Source organism: Xiphophorus maculatus, chromosome 11 (assembly GCF_002775205.1).
Source record: "Xiphophorus maculatus strain JP 163 A chromosome 11, X_maculatus-5.0-male, whole genome shotgun sequence".
NCBI lineage: Eukaryota > Metazoa > Chordata > Actinopteri > Cyprinodontiformes > Poeciliidae > Xiphophorus > Xiphophorus maculatus.
In genome coordinates this window covers 6,900,143-6,925,156 of record NC_036453.1, presented here as the reverse complement: position 1 = coordinate 6,925,156, position 25,014 = coordinate 6,900,143, and the positions used below count along the sequence as shown (strand labels likewise).

Here is a 25,014-nt window from a genome sequence, read left to right as displayed (position 1 = left end):
CAGCACTCGACAATGTGTTTAAAACTTGTCCCTAACTAGCTTACATTTCTAACACAGATGTCAGCACAAAAACAGGAAAATACACCGTTTTATGATGTCATTAAATGCAGCAGCACTCTCAATGTATTCCTGGTTAGTTTGGCTGAATTACATTCAGTCTACGGTTAATATAACTTCCACCTATTATTGTAATTTCAATTCTCAGCTCACTACTTCTAGGAAAAATACATAATTTAATATTTTATTGTTAAATACTGAGCCGCTACGTGATATTTTTAATTAAATTAAGGGGTAAGATTAAATAATCACTTCCGACTCCTTTTGAAACATCAAAGTAGTGGTAAGTTAATTATTTTGTACTTGGTTATGTAAGCACATGTTTTCTCTTGTCCTACTTATTACTTGTTTTCTTGTTTTTGAAAACCAGTTTGAAATAAATATAAATAAACGTAAATCTAAAAAATGTTTCTTGTAAGCAACTCTGTCTTGCTGTTAAGTGTTTCATGTTTGTGGAAAGACAAATTAAAAGTTTTAAAATCAGATTGCTACTATAACAATGGTTTCAAAATTACAGATTAAGTATAACACAGTTATATTGATGAATATTTTTATATAAAAGTATGTCCACCGTTAATAAATTGAGCATAATTACTTTTCAGCAGCATAATACATCAAATTAAACTAATTAAACTGTTTATTTTATAAACAGGCACCTTGTCATACGCCTTACAAAATTAGAGTTAACTAAAATTTAAAAAACAAGAAATTCTAAACATTTTTGAAAAGTTTAGTAGAATAACAGCTTGCTTTTTATCTCAAAGCCTGAAGGGAGTTGACCCACAGCTGCTCATATGTTACTCTGAGCCTTCTTGTACTTTCCTTCCTTTCCTTCTTCTTTTACCTTCTGTCGGTGGAGCTGAGGACAGTGATGAATTTAAAGGTGGGGAAGAGTAAAAATGTGTGGTCCAGATGTGGTTTAGCTTCCGCCTATCAGGAGAACAAAAGGTTTTTTCTTTTAGGCTCCCTCACACGTTTCATGTTTTTAAATTTCCAGGTTGAATTTTTTTAAGTTGGCATTCCAGTTTTAGTTAATTTTTAAAATATAAAAGCACATACAGAAGCAGAAAGGAGAAGGCAGTATAGAAACTGGACTGAAAGAAAAAAAATGGATGAAATGACAAATGATTGGAGGAAGTGAATACATGACTAACCAGAGTTATGGATAAACTGATGGAAGAAGACAAAAATGTAAATAATGGGGGAAAAACAAGACGATAGATCCATCTTGATGGATGGATAAAAAGTCAAAGAATTACCAAAGTGGTGGGACAGAAGGATAAAAATGGAAATAAAAAAATAATAAAAATAGAAGCCAGAGAAATAGTAAAGTTTGGAAACCAAACATGTTCTCATATTTATTCAGATTGTGTGAAGTTCTAAAAGTTCTTTTCTCGATGATTGTAAACGTGCAGAAACAATAACAAAACATAAACATATATAATAAAATCTGTTTGAAAGATTTAGTTATCTGTTCGCTCCTTTTTTGTTCCAGGAATTAAATTAACTTTCTTGGTGAAAGAAAACTTTCAGAATCTGAAATTCTCTGCATTTTTATTGCACAACATTCCCAGAAAATTGGGAAAAAAAATTACTGAAGGTGAGAATTCATAAAAGACATTCTGTACAAATACATGAAAACAAAACAAAAAGAAAAATGTACAGTTTACACAACCCATTACACATAGGAGCAACTAAATAACTTACTCATGTACAAAGAAGGAAAAGCAGAGATATAAATCTACTATAACCATCTTGTTTAAGGTAGGCTGATATAGTGAAGCATCTTTAATACACAGAAGCATTTATTAACCAACAGCAAAAAGAAACATTCGTGCCTTTTCTCCATTAAGACTTGGATTATATTCAGGGTGCAACTTGGATGAGCAAACTGAGAACCACTGTCCACTTTTCAGGATTACAGCTGCTTTATCTCTAAAAAAGGTCATAACAAGTACTGTATTAAATTTATTTATGACATGATGCAGAAGAAGCCGTTTTAAAAGCAGCGCAGGATGATGGCAAAACCTTCCATTTCTGCATTTTCAGAGTCAAAAAGGAACAGAAAATGTTGCAAATTAGGAAACTTCTATGTTTTTCCTGCAGCAGGTTTTACTTTATGTGCAAGCAGAGGTGCAACTGACATTAGTACATATCTGCCACTAAATCCTGCTGTAGTTTTTGTTATTCTGTGTAAAACTGTTATGAAAAGAAAACTGAAAATAGTGTTAACCAGTCCATATACACTCATTATACACTAGTCTTTCTGCCCTAAAGTAGTAAACATAAAAAATAAAAGGTGACATGTATAGAAAAGTTAGAAAATACTTCAGCATTTTGGTTGGAAAACAGACGATGGAGGTTTTCGCTTTTCCACAGTATAAAGGGCCCCTTCTCAATCACTCTGAGATGAAAAAATACATTTATTCAGCCTTCCCTTTTTATTTTAAAGAACACAGCATATAGTCTACACAGTCAACATTCTTTTGATTAAAATTTATAATAAAGTTTACCTCACAGTTTTCTGTGGGGCAACTGTAAATCAGCCACTGCCCATAAGATCTGAGGTAGTGATGTACCTTGGATAATAGCATCAAAGCACTTTTAGCAAATTGAAATGTACATTTTACTTCTTTGTAATAATAATAAAAACTGATTACTTCAATATGACTAAAAGAAAAAAAGTGGGGTTATTTTAAGGCAGAGGGGGCATCTCTTGTTTCAAAACCATTAAAATCATTCAAATGAAGAACTTGTAAACAAAAACATGAAAATGAGATAAACATGGCAACCAGGGAAAATTAGCTCTAAGTTCAACTTCATAGTGCCACGTTTAAGATTGTACAGGAAATGAAAGCAGTTGTGTAATTAAAAATGATTTCAAACCACGGTGAAGGTGTCTTCAAATTTAGATCTCACTTGGATAAATTTGTAGTCTTTGGCTTTTGCTTCCAAAACAGTTAAGAGTTTTAAAATGAACATTCAGTCACCTGCTCCATTTTAACTCTCTGCCGCCACCAAGTGGTCAAACATCCACACTGTATCGTCGTTTGTGAGGACGTGCAGCAGAGCGGATCGGGTTAGCAGGCGTGGACGGCTGTTTGTGAGGGCCGAAGTTTCTCCAGCTGACTGTTCTGTTCACCCAAACCCAGAAGAAGTCTCATAGTAAGATCTGGGCGACGTAAGGGGAGTGAGTGCTGGCCACCGCCGCCAGCAGGGGCAGGTCGCTGGACTCAATCCTGCAAAAGGGAGAAAAAACATGAGACTAATGAAGTCAGTCGGTAAATAATGACACTTTAAATGCAAAGTTGCATTAAAAATATTAACAGTCATGACAGCTCTTATGTTTATGACAGTTGCACCAAATTTTCTTTTGCCTGATTTTGTTGTTTTTTTACTACTTATGTGCAGTTCAAAATTTTCACATAACTTTATATATTGGTCAGTCTGATTATGTCATTTTTAAACTTTAATGATAATTTGATAAGTACTTGAGCAGTCTTTTACCAAATACTTTTTTACTCTTGAGTAATTTCTTGGACAGATACTTCTACTTTTACTCGAGTAGTTTTGTTATGAAGTATCTCTACTCTTACTTGAGTAAATATCTGGATTTTCTACCCACTGAATGAAAATCAAACATGTTTTAACCAAACGTTTTCCAGACACAGACACACCTGCAGCTTTTAATTCAAGTTTTTTATTGAAAGAAACTGATTGGGAAACATTTTCTTTTGTTATTGGAATGAATTATTGTCAATTTCATCCTTAAAATACAACATTTTAAACTTTATATTTTGGATGCAATTTTTAAATATTAAATGATTGACAATTTGATCAGTTACTCAATAAGTACAAATACTATTTTACTCTTACTTGCGTCATTTCTTGCTATGTTTTGCTATGTATTATGAAAATATGTTGAAGTAGTTGTAACTTGAGTATAATTTTTGGGAACTCTCCAGTGGAAGGAAGCGGGAAACCAGTGCTTACCCCAACACCATGCCCAGCTCTTTCACATGGACTCTCGTCTGGCCCTTCAAATACTCCGCAAGCATTTTACTCTTGAAATAAATCTCCTGCAGGCGATCTTCAAGGTGCATTATACACTGGAGGATGAACGCAGCAATTAGAAAACAAGAACAATATTTAATAAAAGGAAACCTGAATGTTCTGACGTACAAAGTTAGGCGAAAGGTTGAGCTTGTAGAGCTGGTAGGTGGACTGCAGGATGTTGGAAACCAGGCTGGACACCAGAACTTCTTTTCCCAGCTTGGTTACGTCGGTGACTCTCCTCTGGCTGCTGGACACCTGGACCGTCCACTTGTCTGTGTCTGCGATAATGCAGACGGCCTCGGCAATAGGCTCATCCAATACAGGATGCTGCACAGGACAAACAGGATTTTATCAAAAGGCTACAACAAGATCCTCCAATAGTTAACTAAAGAAAGAAAAATGAATTCTTAATTTGCAGCATTTCTTTAAACATCTGCATCCATGCAGTCATGTAGGCCTGTCACAATAAGCAATACATGTATAAAAATAATTTGCTAAACAAATACAATAAGGTTTGTTTTATGAGTTTGTCTATTTTTTAGAACATGAAAGCTTTTTTAAAAATATACAACGTTTTGAAGATGTTCTATGTATAACAAAGTAAAGGTAAAATAATTTTCTTGCCACTGACAAGAATTTAAATATTGTTTTACCAATTTCTGCACTAGTTTTGTTTTGTGTTTTTTTTCTTTATTTTTGACTGAAATAAGTACACTTAAATCAATTGACTGCAAGATAAATTAAAATGATATCAATAATTTAAATTTGAATGATATTATCATTTATTTTCTCTTTCTACCAAAAACTGGATGATAAAAGTCTGCAGTTTGTTGCTTTGGTCCCAACTAGACTTTCTAATTCATTTTATTTGTTGTTTCTATTGTTTTATTTACTTTTGACATAAAAAATGTCTTCCAGTTTTAAATGTTCATTACCATTATATTACTTGAAAATGGCCTCAGAACAACAATATTATTGTTTATCACAATAACTTCTGGGACAATTTATTGTCGCGGTTTTTCAGGAAAAACATCTGCACAGATTTATGGAAACAATATATATTTTTTGATATTTACCTGAACAGCATGGTTTAACTCTGACATGAGGCTTTGCCGTAGCTTCTCGTCGCTCGGGACGCCATGCAGAACAAAGTCTGGAACGTAGGTGGGGCAGTACCCTCCGAACAGAGACCGACCGAAATTGGCAATGGTCGGCTTGGAGTAGTTCTCCACTAATTTTGCCCTGAAGAAACCAAAATATACAGTAAAAATTTAAATCTATGCTTCTGTTTGAGCTGATGGGAGTGAAAACAGAAGGTGTTCATTGGACTCACCCTGGGAAGGGAACCAGCACTTCCTCCTGCCAGTCCTCCGTCTCTTCGCTCTCGCTGTCTCCAAGCGCGCTATCTGAGCTCTCGTTGCGCGGAATCTCCCAGTCGTTGACGGAGGCCGCCTGGTACTTTTGGTCCCTGTTGCCGTCGTTTCCCTCCTGATGGAGAGCGGCACATGGCCGTGGATCTTTGTCGTGTTCTGCAGGACAGCATCTGCAGCAGCAGGCGTCGGACGAGTCTGTGGAACTACACCTGCACCTCTGAGCAGAGGCAGAAGAAGAAGTGTCCCGCTTCCTGCTGGAGCCCAAAGTTGTGTCCAAACTCCCACTACTTAGTGCATTTTGAAAACTGTGTTCTTGAAGTTGAGGAATCCCAGACGGATTCAGTAAATGTCTGTGCATAATGTCCATGGTTGCCTCCTGGTTGCGCAACGTCCTCGTCTCCTCGTTCTCCGAACCAAAATACTCACTGCAATAGTCTGAGCATTTGCTGCTCCACTGTTGGATCGTGCTGGACACCCGCGGCAGAGCTGGAGTTGCCTTGGTCTGATTGGTTTGGTCCTCAGCTGCACCGGTGCTGATGGTCTTCGAATGCAGGTATTGCTTGTGTTTTTTGATTCCCGCCTTCATCTTCCGCCTCTGACTCTCTGTGTCCGACTCAGGAGACATGGAGTCTCCGATAAGGAAAGTCACTTTGTTTGCTGGCCCCTCTTCCTCAGCCAGGACCATTGGTAATGTCACAGTACTTCCAGGTAATACAGGTACTGGAACAGCAGAGGTCTTATCAGGGGGCTTCTTCTCATAAGTGACCCCTGAAGGCCAGAGAACCTGCATTTTGCTGGCCTGAAGTCCTTCCGTCTCAGCTTCAGCGTTTCTACAGTCTGCAGTGACAGAAGAGAGAGACGAACTTGATGCAAGTTCTGTGGGTGAGGCTGAATCAGGAAGTTTAAGGTCTCCCTTGGTGCGAGCTTCCAGGGCAGAGGCCTGCTTCCTGGGGGAGGCGGCGCCGAGTCGCAGCACCGTTTCCACCGGGACGTCGCACAATTCCCTCTGCAGCTCTCCGGCCTCTGCGACCTCCGCGGCTCTAATTTGGGAAATCGTGTCCTCGATGGTTCTCGACTGAAGCACACTACTCCTGGACTCTTGGCTCACATTGCTGTCCTCCTCGTCCTCTTCCTCCTCATCTTCCTCTTTGGGTGGGTCGCTGTGCTCCACCTCCATGTCTGTGTACGTGCTGCTCTGCAGGCTGTTGTCTGAGCGGTAGCTGCTGTCCTCAGCCTCCGTCTGCTGGCTGTGGGCTCCTTGGGACAGGTAGTCCCCGCTGGGCTTGTGGACGGTAACCAGAACGTATTCCGACTCCTCCACTTCCCCTTTTCTAAGGGAAGTGGTGATAAGCGAGCCGGGCATGACGATGGCCTCGTCCTCAGCGCTGTCCAGCATGTGGGTCTCCAGCAGCTCCGAGCAGCGGATGAAGTATGTGAGAACGTAGAGGAGCCTCTGGACCAGATCCTGTCTGCGCCCGACTACCACTGTCCTCGACAGCCGCACCGGAGACCCGATGGCCCCGTATAGGTCACCTACAAAACAAGAGGGGGATTATTTCAAAATAGCATCAAGAATGCTTTGCTTACAGATTCAATCAACCAAGTCATGCAGGATTAAACGACTGACATCCCAATAAGATCCAGAGAAACTCATCCAGTTTATCTTTAGCCACGTTGATTAACTGAACAAACTGAAGTGAAGAAGAGAGATCTAGACTCAACACAGCTTCAGTTGTTACAGCTGGAAACTACAGATCAGGCTGAACCTTCAGAGCCACATAAAGATGGCTACAGAGTGAGCCTTCCACCAGCTGCAGAACATTTCCAGGACCAGAGGACTAAAGTCTAAGATCAGAAAAACTCATCCAGGCTTTAGTTTCTCTTTAGTGGTTTTGATTCCTGCAGCAGCGTCTTCACAGGTCTGATTGACAACCCAACGGTCCAGAACGCTGCTGCTGGAGTTCTGACTAAAACACCCAGTTCTACGTCACCCGGTGACTCACTGAATTAAAGATTAAAGATCTGCTGCTGTTGGATCAACTTTCCAGATCTCTCAGGTCCAAACATGGAGAAGCAGCTTTCAGCTTCTATGCACCACAAATCTGGAATAAACTTCCAGAAAACTGAAAAGCAGCCAAAACACTGAGTTCCTCTAAATCTAGACTGGTTATAGCTGGTTTTGAAACATAGTAAATGAAACACTGATCAACATATTTGATGTGTTTTGATTAAGTCACTTGTCAAAATGTAATGTTTGTTTCTGGTTTTGCAATTGGTGTCTGCATGTTGTTTTCGTAACTTTTTATTTTTTGTTTTTATGTTATAAAGCACCTTTTTTAAACTACTTATTTTTCTGTGTTGCCTTTGTTGCACAGGATTTCCTTGAAAAATAGGTTTTTAATCTCTGTGGGTTTTTTTTTTTATCATTGCACTGCCTTGCTGCTGAAATGTGCTACAAAAATAAACTTGATTGACTTTTTTTACTTACTTTATTGTCTAACCTTATTCTGGATAACTCCAGATGTTACCATGTACAAAAAAAGTATTTGCCTTGACATGGGCTCTTAAAGATAGAAATTAAATTGACTAAGCTGCAGTTTCTATAGTTCGGCAGTAGGTGTCAGCATTGCCAAGTTTTGAAAACCCAAATCAATTTGCTGCTGCTTTAACTTTAACAAAAACGGCTTCAAAACAAAATAAGAAACTTCCACATGAATAATTAAAACACATCTAAAGATCCACATATTATTATTATTATTGTTAAACAACTGGATGATTGTGGCCTTAATTTAAAATTGCTGACTTATTCTGTTTTGTATGCTTTTATAAAACATTAAATACAGCTACACAATTTAAAAATGTCTTTATGTGGGGAAGATAATCTTAATTCTAGTTGTCTTTATGGAAGATCACATAGAAGAGCTTTGACAAAATAAAGTTATTATCTCTCTCTTTAGATGTCTGTGCAGGAGTGTGTGTGTGTGACAGTCTCACCAAGCTGTGCCCAGAGGGGGTTGTAGGGATGCGTCTTTGCCAGCATGTCTACGCTCTGTGAGGAGTGCTTCTCCAGGAAGATCTTAATTGGCGGCTGCCCATTGGGCATAACGGTGGGCACCCAGGCCAGATGATTGGTCAGGATGGCTGTTAGTAACGCAGGAAGGAACCTGGAAAACGGCACAAAAGAGTGTTCAGAAAGGATGTTTCCTCCTGACCTTATTTGGGTAAAACCAAATTTCCTGTTGCTACATGTAGCGCTTTGACCACACTTTTCCCTTTCCGAGCAAACCACTTTATCAGAGCAGAAACACACACATGAATACACTCGATTCTCACGATTCACTTCTCATTTCGTCCTCACAGCGAGCGCCTACTTCCCTTCCTGTCTCATGACTCAAAGCTGCAACAATAATAACAATAATGAAAGCCCGGTTCATCATGTGCCAGAACAAAAGCGGTGGTCATCTCTCACATCAGTCACAGGGCTTAGTGATGAAATCACTCATGATTAGTACAACCACAAGTTCCTATGGCAACCTGTAGTCAACAGCATGAAGATGTAGCCCAGAGAATGTCATGGTAACCAGCAGAAATGGAAACTCTGGCTATGAAGTCATGCTCGTTAGGAAATAAGCTGCTACCGAGCAGACAATGTTTCCATTTTATAATTTTAGTTAATGAGTCTGCGGGGGTTTGGAGTCTCAGTTTGCACCAACGCCTGACAATGCAGTCAAATAAATTCACTTTGAATCAGATCTTCAGACTGGTGATCAGCTGATAAATCTGATGTTTTTTCTATTGATTCATGGAGTCAAAACTAAGATCTCTCACCATCTTCAGTCTAGAGATGCTTCCCCCAACAGGGTGCAATTCTAAAACTTTTCAGTTTATTAAATGTGTATACTTTGATGTATAAATGGAGTACAAAAAAAATCTAAATGTAGTATCAAAACACTAATTTTAAAAATTAACAATTAATCCTCTCTGTTCTCTTTCCTGTTATGTTTTATCTTTCACAATGTTAGCTGGAACCAGATGAAAAAATTAACAAATACTCTTTTTGACTTGATTTTAATCAGCTTAGGCTCAAGTTTTTATGTATGACATTGTTATTTGTTTTGGAAAGAAAAGGTAAATGACTATAAATAAATATGCATGGACTTTAAATTTTCTAAAGCACTGAAATTCTAAACTACAATGTTCCTTTATAGTTTAAAAATCCTTTTTATAAGGAAAGAAATTAATGAAAAACTGGATTTTTCTTTCTTATAACACAAAAAATAAATTGGCTGCATATACTTGTAAAATTCCTTGATTTTTGCTCACAATCTTGATGAATAAATAATGTTCTGAATTTTCTCTGGCATTATAAGGGTAAAAATCAAGGAAATGCTGCCTCTAATTATGAAGTTTACTAAAGTACATTTAGATCAGACAGGAGAAAGCATTTAAAGAGTCTTGAACATGTTCAACAAATCACTGATTCATGCATGCAAAATGATCTGCAGCTTGACTGGACTTTGCCACTGTGACAATAAGGAGTTTGAGTCTGGCAGGGATCCTTTCATTTAGTTTTTTGTTTCCAAGACAGAAGCAGAATAAAGCTGAAGCTGTCACAGTGAGTGTGTAAGTTTTCTTGGGAGGAGAATGAACGGTGTGTGTTTCGATCTGCAAGCATTTCTCTGCACACTGAAGTAACAAGCCAGCGCAGATACAGAAATGTGAAACATTTTAGACAACAGGCATCCTTTTTTGTTGCGATTTGAGGAAGGATTTAGTTGGTTTTTTTGTTGTTTAAATAATAGTTTAGATTTTCCAGTGTTTGACGAAAGACGACACTCAACTGGTTTTTGGAGGCCTGCTCCATCAGTAAGGCCAGCTCCCTCATGAAGTGGCTGCAGAGCTGGTTCTTCTCCGACGCGCCGGACATCATGGTGAGCCAGACGGGCTCGGCCACGCGGGGCATCGTGTAGAGGTCACAGATGGTCATCCTGGAGACGAGGTATGGCGAGGGGAAAAAAGGGAACGAGGGAGGAGAAAACAGACACATTATTGTCTCATGGGAAACAAAGGAGATCTTAGTTCACAGAGCTTCACTGTCTGCACTGAGGCTCTGGGAGACCCTCGCTGTGTGTGTGTGTGTGTGTGTGTGTGTGCGTGCGCGCGTTTATCGCAACTGTGTATTGAACTAAACGGTGTGTGTGTTGCATGTATGTTGCACAGCTCTTTGGGCATTTGTCCATTGAGAACAACCAGCGTTCTTCGTGGAACGTGGGGCGTTGGCGAGTGCGTCTCGGCCTCGGGCCAAGCTTTCACGCTCTGGAAAAATCTTAAAGATGCAAATTCATCCGCCGTCTGATGAGCTGGAAATTGTTTGGCTTGGTGTAACCAAGGTTATCAGCAGCAATCAACTCGGTCACATGCCGTCAAAGAGCTCCTGATAAGGGGTGAAAACGATTCGAGCAATTGATCTCATCTTGCTGGAAGCTTCCGGAGATCGACATCTGGAAACAGATTTAACTCCTGACCTCTGACCTGTAGAGAGTTCAGTGAACCGACCAGGTGTCAAACGGCAAAAAGTTCAACATATTTACAAAGAAAAATTATTTCCAAAGCAGCATTTACACATATACTTTATTCAAAGAATTAAGGTCTGTCACAACAACAGAGTTGGCTGGACGATAAATTGTCCCAGAAATTATTGTGATTAATAACATTGTTGTTTTGAGACCATTGTCATAATAATGCAAGAACACATTGCTAAAGATCAATAAACAGAACTGGAAGACATGTTAAATATGCAAAATAAACAAACAAAACAGAAACAACTAATAAAATGAATTCTAAAGTCCCTGTAAACAAAATTGTCCATCAAAAACGAGGGCTAGTTGAGACCAAAACACCAAACTGAAGCTTTTTGTAGAAGGAGAAAAACAATAAATCATGCAATTGGAAAATACTGAGCTAATTTTAATTTATTATATGATTAATTAATTTGTTGTTTTTTGTGATTAAAAGAGGTTTAGCGAAGCAACTTCAACCTGCCCTCCAAGACAAATTTCTACAAGTGACATTTGAGAGTCCGGCAAGTTTCTTTTATAAAATAATAAAAATGAAAATAAGTATTAGACAACAGAGGAGAAGCAGAAACTCGTAGGAAACTAAGAAGCAACTCCTCACATTTAAAAAACATCTCCAGACTTTCTGTACGTCACCAGAGGCAACGCGTCATCATCGCCATCAAATGACCCCATAATGTGTCAGACATTCCTGTGTTATGAACAGCTTCATGTTCCCTCAGCCCCTGCTGACCCCGCACCGACTGTTGTGTGTTTGTTCATCGAGTGTTTGTGATTGTGTGGAGGTCTGAGAGCGAGCCAGCCAGCGCTACACGAGCAGGGAAATCTAGTTTCAGTATCCCTGCTGCAGCTGTTCAGGTTAACTTAAAAAGAGCTGGCCTCAGATCGGGGAATGAAACCGACATGTCGGTGGGAGGCCAGATTTTTATTACTTCCCTATGGAGGTAAACACTGCCCAGGAGATACCGATTGGTGCCAATATGCCATTTCTAGAGGCCAGAAACTAATTATTCTAACGGTTCGTTTTCATTTGGATGGAGCCTTTGTGCAAGAAGGATGTCTTCTTGCACAAAGTAGTTTCCTACCATTTCTTTATGACTAAAAAAATAAATAAAAATGATGCGCACTACAGTAATAAAACAGTGGCCACAATCAATTAATCACATGGTAAATTAAAAACAACCTCAATTTCCATTTGCGTGATTTATCTTTTTTTCTCTTTTCTCTCTTTCTACAAAATACTGGTACTGATAAAATCTTCAGTCTGGTGTTTTGGTTTCAGCTTGTCCTTTTTTTTTGAAGGACTTCATATAAAAATTGTATTTTTTGTTTCCATTTTATTTATTATAGATATTTAAAATGTCTTCTAGTTCCAGTGTTAACGCTGCAAAAACAAAAATATTACCAAGTATTTTGGTTTGCTTGAAATAAGACAAAACTACCATGAACAAGATATGGGAATTTTTTTCATCAATAATATTGATAAAAAAGTACTTGTGCCATTGGCAGATTATTTCTTATGAGATATTTCCCCATATTTGTAGTGAAATAATCAATATTAAGGAATTATTGACTTAAAACAAGCTCTTATTTCTGCAAATATATTCACACACTTGAAAAAAATAACTTAAACAGCTTTTCAGCAAGAAAAGCTGAAAAGCTTTTCTTGCTTTTCAGCTTTTTAAGCAAGCTGAAAAAGTAAATGCTTAAAACAATTACTTGTTTTAAGCATTACATGTCCTACAAAGGCAGAGGTCCACGTACGCGCTGATGCAGCCTAATGTGTACAAGTATGTAAAAAAGTAATTGTTTTAATTGCTTAAAACAATTACTTGTTTTAAGCAAGTAATTCCTTAATATTGATGAAAATGTTCTAGTTCCATTGGCAGATTTTTTACAGAGAACTGTGCCGTTACCTAGCAACCCCAGCCCGTTACCTAGCAACCTCAGCCAAGCCCTGCCCGTTACCTAGCAACCCAGTTCTAGTTCCATTGGCAGATTATTTCACTTTGCAGTGAAGTATTCATTAGAATTTAAAATGTATTGATCTTTAAGAATGTGCTCTAGCATTTTTATGCCTAATGGTCTCAATAGAACAACATTATTCTTTATCACAATAACTTCTGGGACTATTTGTTATCGAGGTAGAGGAAAATAAAAGAATTGCAACAGATGTTACTGTTGTGCCGCGACATTTCTGCTTCTGCAACTTTTATGTACTCATGCCTCTGCTAAGTGCGCAGCTTATCTTTGCCGGCATGCGTGTGTCCACCCTCCTACGACGTCAAAGCCACATCAGCGCTGCGGGCGGGAATATCTTCCAGTTTCTTTCTTTAATCTTCCATGAAGTCAAAGCCCCTTAATGGCAAAGGTGGCCCCCCAAGTCTAGAGGTGAAATTTTGCAGATACTTCTCCAGTACAGGCCGCAAGTGTTTCTCCTGCTGGCACTCGGTATTTACTATTCTGGTGCTTGCTTGTGACCAGGTTCTGGGGAAGGTAGGATTGCCGCTCGGGCAGCTTGGGTTGCTGTTGCCAGGTGTCAACAGCCACATGACCGCAGCAATGCGGAGACCTCACACGAGGAACTGCCAGCACGCATGCAGCAAGTGAAAGTTGTGCAGGGCTTGAGAAAGAAAAGGATGTGCGAGAACAAACAGTGAATTGTGTGTTTTATGACAAGCAAACAAACAGTCATGGAACAGTGGCAGCATGTCCCACAAAGGCAGAGGTCCACGTACGCGCTGATGCAGCCTAATGTGTACAAGTATGTAATTAATGTCAACATAAATACAGCCTAAAGCCTTCCTGGAACTGGCGTTTCACACAGCTCGAAATAAAAACAACTGCTATCCGATGCCGTCATCTATCCTATATCATGGCTATAATGTAGGGAAACCTGGGGAAGAATGTTTATTTTTTTACTACAAAATGTGGTAACATTTCATGAAGGGTGGACTGAAAAAAAGAGACGTCTTTAAAGTGACATTTAGTGATAATTGTGAATAGGCCTTCCACAATAACAACTAATTTTTCTGGACAGTAAATTGTCCCAGAGGTTATCCCGATAAAAGATAATATTGTTGCTTTGTGACCATTTTCAAGTGATATGATGGAACAATAATGCAAGGACACTTTCTCAAAGAGGAATAAACTTTAAACTCTAATGAACATTTAATTATAAATGCCCAAATAAATAAACAAGAACAACAGAAATAATAACATAAATCATGTTATCACTAAACAAAATTGTCCTTTTAAAAAAAAAAAAAAGAAAAAAGGACAGTTGAGACCGAATCAACAGACAAAAGACTTTTATCATCCAGGTTTTGGTAAAAAGAAAAATTATTATTGCAACAGGCGTAAGTGTTGCAACAAGCAACATTTGGCAGCAGAGAATAATGCCAAAAGTTGCAGAAGAGTCACATAAGTCTAAGATTTATATTGCCATTTAAAAGGTAAAGTCAAGAAAATTGAATTCTACCCAGAGATTGAAAAGTACTCCATGGGAAATCTTGTCTCCCTGCAATTCATCCCTGTTGCAAATGAATCCTTAAGTCAAAAACATTACATAAATAATGTCTGATGGATGTAACAGTTACTTTGAAAAACAGAACCAGAAATATATTCCTTACTCCATTTCACAGCCAGTAACTTCACCCACATCTAAATGATCTAAATGATGTGTGAGTTCAAAGACTGTGTGGTTTATAATTACTAATTTGTTTAAAAAAATCTGAGTGGAGACAAATTGTACTTGAAGTTTAAGATGTTTGGTTTTCTGAATCTAAAATATACTCTGTGTTAAATGGAAAAAATAAATAATGTGGAAGATATGATGTCTGGAGTCTTTTATGCTGCACTATGACATTAGTTTCATGGTTGTTTTTCCACTCATGGTCTCCAGTGCTGCAGCCACTTGGTCAATATTGACAGATTTTATTGCCAACTTAAAATCACACCCATTTATCTGCATTTAATCCTGGCAACATACAATACTGACATGAAACTGATCGATTCAAGCATTGAAAATTAGATTGTTTCCAACGCTGCATGCTAAGTATTTGTTAAAATAAAAAAATTAGGCTGTAGAAAAAGAATAAAATAAAATAATTGGAGTGTGAAGATGGGAGAATGTGGATTGCAGCCTAACCTGAACTCGTTGAGCCCATCGACCATTCGGCTGTAAGCCAGAGCTCTCTGACTGGCATCTGCTGACCGCCGACTTATCTTCATGGCCTTGACAGTGATAATACACACACACACACACACTTTTAATATTGGCACTGAAGTTGTTAAACAGAGAAATTTGTGGGGAAATAAATGACAGAAAGTGGGACAGAAAATAAGCTGAACAAATTCTAGAAAGCAAAAGTGCAAAAGTCAATTAAGCTGAGAATCTTATTAATAAAATTGTTCACATGAAGGTTAAGAACAGTAAGCAGTTTGTTTTAAAATAGACATGCGTACACATACCTGCTCAATGGCACTCTTTAATTTGTTCATGTGGCTTTCAAAGAGCGGGAAGTGGGAGAAGAAGAAATCCTGGAAGCGGCTGCTCTCTTCAGGGCTTGGCGACAGCGTGAAGATGACTCCGATGGCAATCTTCTTCTTCCTCATCACCCCGAGGCTTTGACTGCCGCTTTCATCCGACATGTTGAAGCTCTCCTCCACTGACCTAAACAAGAGCAGAGTTCACAGGAAGTCGACTTCAGACAACAAAACGAGACGGAAATAAAAATGCTAATCTTAAATCTGCTACTTTTCCGATTCTGACATGCTTGAGTGTTAAAACTGGTGCTGGCAGACTGGGAGTGCTGGGAGATTAGCAGGCCAACAGCTGGGTTTACATTAACATCCTGTCTAGTCACAGGACTGTGTGATTGTGAGCGATCATTAGCACATAGCAGCGTCGTTTGTCATTTTCCCAGCTGTCTCCTGGCTCAGAGGAAATCCTCCAACGATAAACTTTACAAAAGCCAGACTGAGCAGAAAGGAAAGGCAGGCAGAGAACGATTCAGTAAATACAACTTTATGTGGTGGCAAATTAAAAAACTAAATGCTAAAACTAACCTGCTAGGAGTAATATTTTTAACAAATGCCTCATTATTTGCAATAACTCTCCTGAAAACCTGAGAGAAGCTCAGGTTTTCAGGCGAGTTATTGCAAACCTGAGTTCATATTTTGTAGAAACAACTTGAATGCATTTCTATTCAGTCAGACTTTTAGTTTCACTTTAATGTTTATTAGCCATTTATTTCTTCATTTTAAAAGAGTTATATTAAAGAACTTCTATATTCTCATTTATGTTATATGGGTTACTACTAAGTATTACAAGTGTTTGGACATTTTGATGAACAAATGTTCATGTCTTGATTTGGCTGATTTTGAGTTTTATATAATTCTTTTCACTGCATTTCTTTAGTTCATCATAATCTATAATCTTGTTTTTTAGATCATGTTTGTATTTATACATTTTTTTAATTAGTTAATTTACAGTTTAAGTTTTTTATGCTTGTCAGACTGTTTACCACTGCAGCGTAGCCCTATTACAATAAACAATACATTAATTATTAATTGCATGATGAATTAAAAGCAGCTCAATAATTTCTATTTGCATGATTTTTCCATTTCTTCTCTACCAAAAACTGGATGACAAAACTCTTCATTCTGGTGTTTTGTTCTCAACTAAAAGTTTTTTAAGGATAATTTTGTATCTTAATTCATTTTATTTGTTTTGTTTCTTTACTTTGGATATTTAAAATGTCTTCCAGTTCCAGTGTTAAGTATTTATCAGACTTTAAAGTTTACTGATCTTTAAGAATGTGTTCTTGTGTTATTATCCCATTATTATATTACTTGAAAACAATCTAAATATAATATTATAATAAAGTTGGAGGTGATAAAACAGTTTCTTTGTCTTACTCAAACTGGAACAAATTAAAACATGTTTTATAAAGTTTATGTTGCAAAACTAACATGACTACTGTTCATTTTAGGATAACTCTAATCCATTTATTTGGTTTAAGATCTTCTGTGTGCATTAAGGCTGTTTTAGAGCCGATGCAGCTGCTTGTTGGCGTCTCACCATCGAGGGAAAACGCCGTTCTCCAGGCTGGTGGTCTGACTGCGCAGCCATCTGCGCTGGTAGCTGGAGGCGCAGCTGCTGGTCAACGAGGAGCCGGGGGACGGGAAGGGAGTGATCAACAGGCTGCTGAGAGACGCTGAGGGGACACGAGGAGAGACGGGGAAAAAAATAGATTAATGGAGATAAATCAAGACGGCAGGAATGGAGTAGGAGATCGACGGAGAACAGAGAATAGAGACAGAGGATGGTGGGAGACAAAAGCAAAAAGGACGAGTGCGAGTCAGACAGCAGGCATGAAGGGTTACTGATTCACAATGACACATGGTTCCTACACAGTTCTGCAGAAACTGAAGTATAATAAATGTTTCTTTTGACACACACAAAAAACTAAAACGGTAAAGAAAAAAATAACTCAACATGCAATCAATCACTCAAACATTTTCATTATCACCATCATTTATTATTAAAATCTTTATTCACTGTTTTTTTTATTTTTACTCATTTTAATATTTATAGGAAATAGAAATAATTAAAAAAAAACCTTCATACATTCAAAAATGGAAATCCGATGTGACTGTGTCACGCTTAATGTGCAATCGATTAAAAACTTTAATCAGATTAAATCACTGTGCCTAACTTGTAAGTTTGAAATATAAATATGCACCCAGCTGTGAAAGCTCCTTCTGCTGCAATCAACTACAATCAATTAAAAAGCAAGAAATTGTCAGATCTTTTTGCAGCAGAAAGCAGGTAATGCTGCCTCCCAGTATCAACAGCAACTAACTTACTCCAATTCACAGGCGTACAAACGTTTTCAGGGGACAACTGACAGATAACATGCATTTCATTTTCTAGTTCTTGGTGCCCAACCCCTTTCTGATACCCTGCCCATGTAAAAAACATGCACTGCTAGCACGTTCTTAAAAAACTGTTTTGTCGTCTCAAAATTCTCGGTTTTTCAAGGCTTTTATATTCAGGAAGGTTTTAAGGAAGCCATTTTGTTTTAAACATTAATTTAGAAATGTTTTTCTCCCTTCACTTCCTGTGGAACAGTCGCATCTTTTGTGGCATAATTTTTCCATCATTAGTCTTCCATATTGCTGGTGTGAGCTAAATAAGAGAGAGAGGCGTTTAGATCAACATTGTAGTCTGATTAATCGCACGTTAAAATTTTCAGATTTTAACAGCTAAGCTTAATAATCATAGAGTGATTAGTTATGAACAATCAATCATATGAGCCACAAAAAAACTAACGGAGAAGCGTCCTCATTTAATGAATAAGCATGTTTGCATGCGTGTGCGTCAGAGTTGGACAGAAACCCTCCATCCCAGCGGCAGTGGGAGGCGGAGGGCAGCGACAAAACGAAGATGACAGAATGCGGCTCGATTTAGAAGATCATTTACTAGAAGCTGGTTTTGAGAGCAGCTATATTTAATCGGCAGCATGTGACTTCTGTTTGAGCACCAGGCCCAATACCAGCCATGCCAATTGGATGTTATGTTATGTTATGTTTGTGCAGAGGGAGGCGGTGATGAGGGGGCAGAGGTCAGTTTCCACTGGACAAAGTTTCCAACTCCCTCATGGGATCATTTCCCCTCCTTTTCCTCTTGGATTTAAATATTTTTCACAAAGAAATCCTTATTTTAGTCATTTGTTTCTCACTTGGCGTGGTATATGCGGGTTTTTGTGCACGACAAGTGAAACTGCAACTTAAAAGCCACCTGATAATAAATAACAGCTTGTTCTCAAATTCTTAGTCTTGTGACCCTGATGAGATGTTAGAGCGAGTCGACCGCATCGACACAGGAAGTGCTTGGGGAGAGAAACAAAAACAAAACACTTGCTGTGCAACACACAGCACGTTCACACCAACACAAACAGACTAAAAATACATTTTTAACTCTATAATTGATCTGACAAGAAAAGGTGATGTAAACATCTTGGTTCTTCCAGTCAGAACAAACTTTAAGCACCATTCAGAGCCTGGTTGGTGAGGCTGTTCAGATTGTAGGTCAATCCGGGCTTTTCCTGATAGTCTCATTAACCTACCTGATCTGGCGATACCGCTGTCCCGCTCGTCATGTGGACCTCGGCCCGGCATGTCCATCGGGTGACTGTGGCCTGAACGAAAGAAGCAGAGAAAGCGACGGGTTGGCTTAGATCATGTGTGTCAAACTCGAAACCTTTGGGCCAAATCTGGCCAGATCGATTGACTGCCAAATTATATTATTTAGTCCCTCCAGTTTCTTGAGAATTTTCGTGGAAATTAACACAAAATCAACAAAACCCTGAACTTTTTTGCACCAATATACAACTGGGAAATTATTTTTTCTCAAAAATTGTCAGAAATGTTCTCACTTGTACTAAACAGCTGCCTGAGCCTTAATTGATGTCAGATCTATACAGCGAGTAATGAAAAGTTACATTTACCATCATAAATAAGTGCAAATGTTGCACATATTTCCAAATTAGTACCACAAACACTCAAAGAATCAAAAAATTCTGGAGGGACTGAAGAGATTTCCAATAAAACTATTTCAATTTTACTTTTTTTTTTTTTAGCAGTTTATGAACGGGTTTTATCAATATAACCTGGCACAACCGGCTCTTTATCATTTATGATCTTGATTTGGCCCAAAATGAAAATGAGTTGGACTCCCCTGGCTTAGATTTAAAAAAAAACACTCATCTGTGATTAATAGACTGGAGAACAATTTAAAAAACACCTCAAGTTCAAGCTACAACAAAGGGACGGTTACAGCCGACCTTTGAACTGTTGCTGCACTCGGAGGTTTTGCAAGTCAATGAGGAAGTGTAACAAAGAGTAAATAAAGCAAGAAACCACCACTGCTGTAATATGCTGATGATCAGCTTTCTCAACAGAAGCTGATATCGCTCAAAGACTCAGTGTTTTGAAATACGTTGAGGGGGGGAGGGGAAACAAGTGATTCCTCTCACAAGACTGAGGTGTGAAACCACAAACACAACGTGAATGAAAGAGCTACAGATCATGCAATGTGGGTAAAGATGTTGGTGGATGTTTAGCCTTCCCACTTTACAGCAAGAACAAAAGTTGTTTTTGAAGGAAGGAGGATTTACTGAAGGTAAATGAGATTTCTAAAAATGAAATAAACGTATGCTGTGTGTGTAATTTAATCCACCCGATGGGCATCAAAACAAACTTCTCAACACAAGACATATTAATGATTTCATAGATTTAAAAATCAAAAGAGACTACTAATAAAACGGAGCAAACATCTGAAATTTTCTGCAACAGTTGGACTCAAAACAACAACACAAATCCCAACTCGGAGCTTTACATTTATATCAAACTGTAGAAGTTAGTCAGTGGTTTAAGTCACTGAAATTACATTTATTTGGGGAAAGTTAAAACTTTTGGGAGTTTAAAAATCCAGGTTAGCTCATCGCTTTTGGTTTTTACACCACTTTGGCTTTACATGTTTCACACAGGTCATCGGTGCTGCACCATGAAATAAACATCCAATAGAAAATAAATGGCAGTGTAAATATTTATAGAAAACCTTTTCATAAGTCACTATAATGTCCTTGAGATTGGGGTTGTTTTACTATTCCTCTAATCTACTGCAGATAAGACAGGATCTAACTTTAAACAAATCCCAAACCATCCATTCTGACAATATCTTGAGTTTTTCTCAACCTTAGGTGAAAAAAGTCTAAATCATTCAGAAAATTAAATAATGCATTAATAAAGACATATATTGATACAAAATCTATAATCAGAGGTTTAAAATATTCAGGAATACTCGAGCTAATGTTTGATGTAGATTTCTCCTTGTAAAGGATTCATAAAAAAGGACTTGAAAAACTGCCTTGTATTTAACAACATGGACACCAGCAGGAATATCCCTGGAGTAAGCATGCTTCAGTAGTTCTCACAAGCTTGTTTAAAAGTTTATTAAGGAAAATCAGGAGAAAATGCAACTGCCCAGTTCAAATAAAGTCTAAAAAGCTTTATAGATACAGTAAAAGCAAGTGGGTGAATAATGGAATAGAAGAGGAGGAAAAGAAACTAAAGTGATGACTAATACTACAGTAACCAACACCCATGAGCCCACCATGCATTAAAAAGTCTGCAATGCACCTGGTCAGAAACTACAGGCTGATGATTTTACAAAGTCTGAGTAAAACTTCATGACCATCAGAAGAAAAGCTGCAGAAGATATCTGGATTTAACTAGAAATAGCAACATTTCTAGTTAAATTTACTGATTTAACACATAATCAGGAGTTTTGTTGAACCCCTTTAGAACAGGGGTGTCCAAAGTGCGGCGCGGGGTTCTTTTTGAGCCCTCGCAACTATTTTGGGCGGCCCAATTCAAGAATAGCCAAAATTTGGTTTGATCCACATTTAAAAATCATGTTGGGGTTTTTTACTGATGCCAGGCTTTTCAAAAGAAATTAAATCTAAAAGTGGAAAATGTACGGTGCAACACAAAGCACTCCTCCAGGTTTAACTTATATTAGCAATAAATTAAATAATTCAGTTGGCCACAACCATTTCATAAACTCTACAAAATGTTTTTCTCTGTCATACTGATTGCTTGCTTTCCTGCTTTTTAAAGCTTGTTTGAAATAAATAAAAATAAAATAAATCAAGAGTGAGTAAAATTCTGCTCCTGTTCCAAGAAACAAAAAAAATCTAAAAAAAGATGATCAACCTGTATTTTTTTTTCTTAATCTGGCAAATTTGCAAAACCTTTTTTGCTTCAAATCTACAACGTCTCACAAATCGCTTGTCTACAGAAACCTGACTTATTTGATTATTTATTTAGCTGGTAAACATCCAATAATAAAATAGTGTTTGCAATTATATTACAAAAATTATATTTGTTCTTTCAAATGGACATTTTTGGCCCCCTTGCTGAAAAGTCTGGACACCATTGTTTCAGAAAGAAGCAGAAAACCGTGTGATTAATTTCAGCCTGAATTATACAACCCAGGTTCTTTGCAGACGTGCTTTATTACGGCATGCTATAACAACTTTTATCATCTCTACTTGCAGGATTAAGCACACATGCATGCTACACCGACAGTCACGTCCTCAGCAACCGCCACTACGTCAACTACAGCTGCTATGCACACATGCAACTGGCACACGGCATTCGTGGCCAGTTTTTGAGCGCCAACCTGAAAAGAAAGACGCGCTCTTGATGAGGCGCAGCGGGCCCTGTTCAGAGAAGGCCCGTCGAGGGCTGCAGAGCTGAGAAAATCCTGGGCAGCAAACAAGACATGGAGGAGAAATATAAAAAAGAAACAGGAAGAACAGACAAACACATGAACCATGATTAGTGGATGGATAAGGAGGAAAGCCGGCGGTCTTCCGCTGATGAACCGTCTCGTTAGTTAAGATTTTTAGTCTGGAAATAAACAGATAACTGGACAAACAAGACAGCTGGTATCATTCACAGGAAACACAACTTTATAAGTCATAATTTATCATCAAATCAATCAGTGAAGGTGTAAAACTGCACATTTAGTGTTTTCTGTGAGGATAAGGAAAAAGGAAGTATACAAAAGCATAGAAGCTGCCAACTTATTTAAGAAATACTTTGATACCAACAGGAGCATCTACAACCTGAACTGACTCTTTCTGCAGAAAGCTGATAGTTTCACAATCAGTGGCAAGTACAGAGATCAAAGATTCAGGAAGGCACTAAAAGCATTTATGGTGTCTGATGAGGAGATGACTCACTCAAAAATCATGTGATATAGTTTTTAACTGTTCGTAAGGTGAGTTGAAACGCAATAAGGAAATGCTGGTAGAGCTTTCTGGCAGGATTTCATGTAAACTTGGAACACTAAGTAGTCTTAAAGTGAGAACACCAAATAAGTCAGGTGGTGAACTAACCAAAGGAAACGTCACTGTGGCAGAAAGCGTCAAGGGTTTTATGTTTTAAACAACTGAAATTATCTGTGCAGTCAGAAATGTGAATGCAAATCCAATAGAAGAATATGTGGCCTGAATAAAATGTCACTGTGGTTACCTATGCTCCCTAAAAGACTGTTGGGCCCCATGTGTTGATCTGGCCTCAAGGTGTTGCTTTCTGGTCCAATGAACTCCAGGCTGTCCTGCAATCTGTAAAAATGGTTTATATATTACCAAACTTCAATATGAAACTGACGGTTATTTGACACAAAGAGGAAGACGTCTGACTGTTTTTTGTTTACTAAAGTGACTGCCATGGTAATCAAAGTGAGACAGGTGTGCGCTTACGTGTTGAGACTGCCGTACACGCTGCCTCCAGTCCGGGCGGTGAAGACCTTACTCAGCATCAGCTGAGGTGGCGATCTGATATGACGATAGCACAGGGCAAAGGTCATCAACATGTCCACTTAGAAATATCCACGTCTGTGCAGCAGTTATCCTTCTTATCTCTTTATTACCTCGACTGCATTTATTCTCTCTTTAATGTCTAAGCAAGGGGTGTCCAAAATGCGGCAGTGGGCCGTTTGCGGCTGATTTTGTGCGTCTCCCAACTGTAATTCAAAAATGATACAAATTTGGCCTGCAGATGCAGATGGAGATTTTTAATTTGTAATCAGGGTAAAAAATTATTACCAGCATAATTTTCTTAAAAAGAAAAATGTAAAGTACAAAAAGTACTTGTCTTTTTATTACCAATTTTTAACAAAAAGGTAAAAACTAATTTATCCAGAGACTTTTACAAAAAAAAAAAAATTCTGCACACAAATCAACTTTTATTCCTCATCAAACTTGGCTAGATGTAGCAAGCGTTTAGAAAGAAAGAAACCCAATCTTAATTTTGAAAATAAATTTATTCAATCAAACCCTTTAATTTAATGCAGCAAATATGAACAATCTACGACGTTGCATTAGGGCCATTGTAGAAAAAGTTAACTTTTGCTAAAAAAAAAAAAGAAAAAGAAAAGAAAATTGACTGATGTCAGAAATTTTCAAGAAAAAAGGCAAATTCTAGTTTCAAAAGTTGAAGATTTTTGAGAATTTTTTTTTTTAATTTTGAATTGCCAAAAAAAATTTTGTTGCAAAGAATCAAATACAATAAAAAGTAATAAATAAATAAAAAAATTTAAAATTTCAGAGTTTGAAAAAAAAATCGGAATTTGTTTAATTAATATCAGAAATTTTCCACAGAAAAAGAAATTTCAGAATTTCAAATGTCAAATTTTATTTCGAAGATTTTTCTAGAAAATTTCTGAGATAAATTCAAAGTTTCTGAGTTTTTGCCAGAAATGTACTTACTTTTTTTATTATTCCTTTCAAGTTTTGGACCTACAATGAATGTCGGGATATTTTATTTGCTTGATGTTTGGCCTGCGACAACTTTTGAGTAGATAATTTTGACCCACGTGGCAAAAACTTATGGACACAGCTGCTCTAAGGGACGGGCTAGTTTTAAATAAATGCAACAAACTGAATGTAAAAATATATTTATCTTTACTAAGTGAGATAAAATAAAAACTTTTATATCAACTTTTAAATAGGATCAAAACTCAAATGCAGAAATTGTAGTTTTCTGACCTGATCTGATGGATTTTGAGAGTTGATCCTTTGTAGCTCATGGCCACAGAGCCAAACATCATCTCTCCCAACATTACGACATCAGATGAACACCTCGAACCCTGAAAAGGAAGGCCATCATTTAATACAGCTCTCCTGACAAAACTAAAAACCACTTCCAAGTTACAAATATTTATTTAACTGCACTGCTTGTGTTAGAAGCTCTGTTAATTGTCAACATAAGATGCTTTAAACTGATTAAAATACCAAATATATACTTTTCTAAATACCTATTTAATGAGAGATGGAGAGACAGGACAAAAGGTAACAAAAAACTAATTTCTG

At 37.7% G+C, this 25,014-nt stretch overlaps 1 protein-coding gene across 3 annotated transcripts in view; it reads right to left on the bottom strand.

The window, feature by feature from the left end:
- Nucleotides 1-1,594: 1,594 nt before the first annotated feature.
- fnip1 (folliculin interacting protein 1) overlaps nt 1,595-25,014 on the bottom strand; it is a 39,536-nt gene continuing 16,116 nt past the window's right edge. For 2 of the 3 annotated variants that reach the window (XM_014472417.2, XM_023342283.1), the window contains exons 4-18: nt 24,691-24,791; nt 23,404-23,478; nt 23,174-23,265; nt 22,317-22,400; nt 19,198-19,269; nt 17,148-17,283; nt 15,536-15,737; nt 15,213-15,298; nt 10,328-10,474; nt 8,481-8,650; nt 5,447-7,019; nt 5,190-5,355; nt 4,240-4,440; nt 4,051-4,166; nt 1,595-3,296 (exon numbers count right to left, since the gene is read on the bottom strand). In XM_014472417.2, the coding sequence (XP_014327903.1) occupies nt 3,218-3,296; nt 4,051-4,166; nt 4,240-4,440; nt 5,190-5,355; nt 5,447-7,019; nt 8,481-8,650; nt 10,328-10,474; nt 15,213-15,298; nt 15,536-15,737; nt 17,148-17,283; nt 19,198-19,269; nt 22,317-22,400; nt 23,174-23,265; nt 23,404-23,478; nt 24,691-24,791 (3,300 nt within the window). In that variant the 3' untranslated portion in view covers nt 1,595-3,217. The remainder of the gene's footprint in view (nt 3,297-4,050; nt 4,167-4,239; nt 4,441-5,189; nt 5,356-5,446; nt 7,020-8,480; nt 8,651-10,327; nt 10,475-15,212; nt 15,299-15,535; nt 15,738-17,147; nt 17,284-19,197; nt 19,270-22,316; nt 22,401-23,173; nt 23,266-23,403; nt 23,479-24,690; nt 24,792-25,014) is intronic. The other variant, XM_023342284.1, reaches the window with a different exon arrangement.